General features: G+C 40.4%; 1 protein-coding gene across 1 annotated transcript in view; it reads right to left on the bottom strand.

Annotated features, from left to right (window-relative positions):
* Positions 1–2,500, bottom strand: part of LOC121533164 (cytoplasmic phosphatidylinositol transfer protein 1) — a gene marked incomplete at its 5' end in the record, with an annotated part of 22,417 nt that overhangs the window by 16,903 nt on the left and 3,014 nt on the right. Inside the window, 2 exon segments of the mRNA XM_045218982.1 lie at positions 1,922–1,929; positions 2,479–2,500. The exon segment at positions 2,479–2,500 is cut by the window's right edge and continues 67 nt beyond it. Coding sequence (XP_045074917.1) covers positions 1,922–1,929; positions 2,479–2,500 — 30 coding nt within the window.

Raw genomic sequence — 2,500 nt, 5'->3', positions numbered from 1 at the left:
CACCCGGACTATTTACATTGACCCCCCCTTTCTTTTTACACTGCTGCTACTCGCTGTTTATTATCTATGCATAGTCACTTTACCCCAACCTACATGTACAAACTACCTCGACTAACCTGTACCCCCCCACATTGACTCTGTACCGGTACCCCCTGTATATAGCCTCGTTATTGTTATTTTATTGTGTTACTTTTTATAAAATGTTTTACTTTAGTTGAATTAGTAAATATTTTCTTAACTCTATTTCTTGAACTGCATTGTTGGTTAAGGGCTTGTAAGTAAGCATTTAACGGTAAGGTCTACACCTGTTGTATTCGGCGCATGTGACAAATAAAATATTATTTGATTTGATTTGTTTGGTGTTCAGAAAGGGGAGATGAATGAATGGGAGTATGCTCTGTATGCAGGTCCATGTGCTTGTGTCTGAATGTGTGTTTGGTCTGTGTGTGTGGTGTGTGTGTGTGGTGTGTTTGTGTGGTGTGTGTGGTGTGTGTGTGTTGCATGTACCCCCTCCTATGACTCACACACTGCCTTTTGTCGAGTCCGAAACGGGCTCTGTCACTGTCAAAGCGATGTCCCCCCCTCATCCCCCTTTTCCTCCTCCCTCCTACTCTCCTCCTTCCTCTCTTCCTCTCTTTATAAATGTATATAAAGCCGTATGACTCACTGTGGTGGCATTTATCACTTTCTGAGAATTTTAAAATGCCAGAGTTCAAAGGCTTTAGAAGTTTCAGACAGTATGTTACAGGGGTGCAGCGGCAGGTTTCCAAGACTGTCATCGATCTTAAACCATTTTCAGACATAAAACACTGCTACAGTAACGTTTTGATAATGCCGTTGAGACTGATGTTGGTTGTAAAGAGTTCTTGGTAACACTTTCTGTGAACTACCAGTGTATAAGGCATTACGATGCCTTCTAACACATTATAAGACTTGCTATAAGCATCTATAACAGCTTATAGCTGTATAGAGTCATATACTAAATCACTTAACCAAGAACATTTTGAAATCAACACAACAGCAAACCAAAATAAAAAAAATATATGTTATTTTAAAGAGGGACTATGCAGAAATCGCTCCACCATTTCCTGGTTGCTAAAATTCTAATAGTTCGCCTAATTTCAGTTTATATGACAAAATAAGCACTTCTTCTTAGACTTGCTTTCAATGAGAATGACAGATCTACAGTATAACTGAATTTGGTTGTGTCGCCCAAAAAGTTACATATTGCAGCTTTAATAAATGTAATACCAAGTAAATAGTATTTAAGAAAGCTCTAGAAAGAAGTATTTAAGAAAGCTCTAGAAAGAAGTATTTAAGAAAGCTCTAGAAAGAAGTATTTAAGAAAGCTCTGGCTATGGCATCAAGCAAATGGACATCATTTGACACCTTAAAGGCAGTCGAATCCTCAGGGCAGTAAAAATTAATGACGCTTCTCATGAGTGACATGAGGGAACGGATGTGTCTTTATCTCTGGAGAGCACATGCCTAGCTACAGCCATACATTCATCACCATGAAGACAGCTGTAATTCAGAAGACACACATGGAAATGCACACACACACACACAGGCGCTAAGCTGTTGCTATGGCTAGCGATACTAATGTCTCCATAGGGGGAAGCTTCATTCCAACGAAGCCACGTACATTTTATATAAATGCAAAATAACACAATAAATATGCATAAAACTACACAACCCAAGCCTACTATCTACACATATGCCAAAACACTGACTCCATATGTAACGTCTAACTAAAACAACCAGCGAAGCAGAAGAAAATGGTTAGAGAGAGATGTGGCACTCTTTCCTGGTCCTTCCATCTTGCTGCATTGAATGCGTCCTGACACCCTGTACATTATTGAACTGCGGTGGCTCTCATCATAGCTCTGTGATCAATAAAGGAAATGGAAGAGATACTTACGGTGTACTCTAGAGAGGCAGGTCCAGAGGGACACATGGGAGCAGAGGGGAGAAAACACACCACAGTTAGGGCTTCAATAACTCAACAAACAGGTTACGATGTGATACAACATGAAGGAGCACAAGATGACACAAGAAACACCACAACTCACACATCCAGAATGTTGCTGAACATTTCCCATATACTTTTGAATAAACATTTCTGGGAACTGACGCTTCTAATAACGTTACGAGAATATAGCCTCACATATTATGTTTTTTCAAAACAAAACCAGACTGTTCTCGAAACGTTATTAGAACGTTTGTTGGTTAGCTGTGTGCACTATAGTATAACGTGACTCAGCTAGCCTGGCTATGCTATGAGCTCAGTGTCACGGTAACTAGATTAGGTTGAGGTTAGCCTGGTGCATTTCCGCTAGGGTTACGGTCGATACGTGGTCAGAGTTCATTTCTTACCGCACACAACCATTAGTGGTGCCTGGTATGAATGGATCCTAGTTCTGCAGTAACACATCAGTGTGAGTGTGTGTGTGTGTGTGTGTGTTAGTGTGTGCACACCTGTGATGGTATAGGGGTAGTA

The sequence above is a fragment of the Coregonus clupeaformis genome, unplaced genomic scaffold (genome assembly GCF_020615455.1).
Source record: "Coregonus clupeaformis isolate EN_2021a unplaced genomic scaffold, ASM2061545v1 scaf1942, whole genome shotgun sequence".
NCBI classification, from domain to species: domain Eukaryota; kingdom Metazoa; phylum Chordata; class Actinopteri; order Salmoniformes; family Salmonidae; genus Coregonus; species Coregonus clupeaformis.
This window is presented reverse-complemented; position numbering and strand designations above follow the sequence as displayed.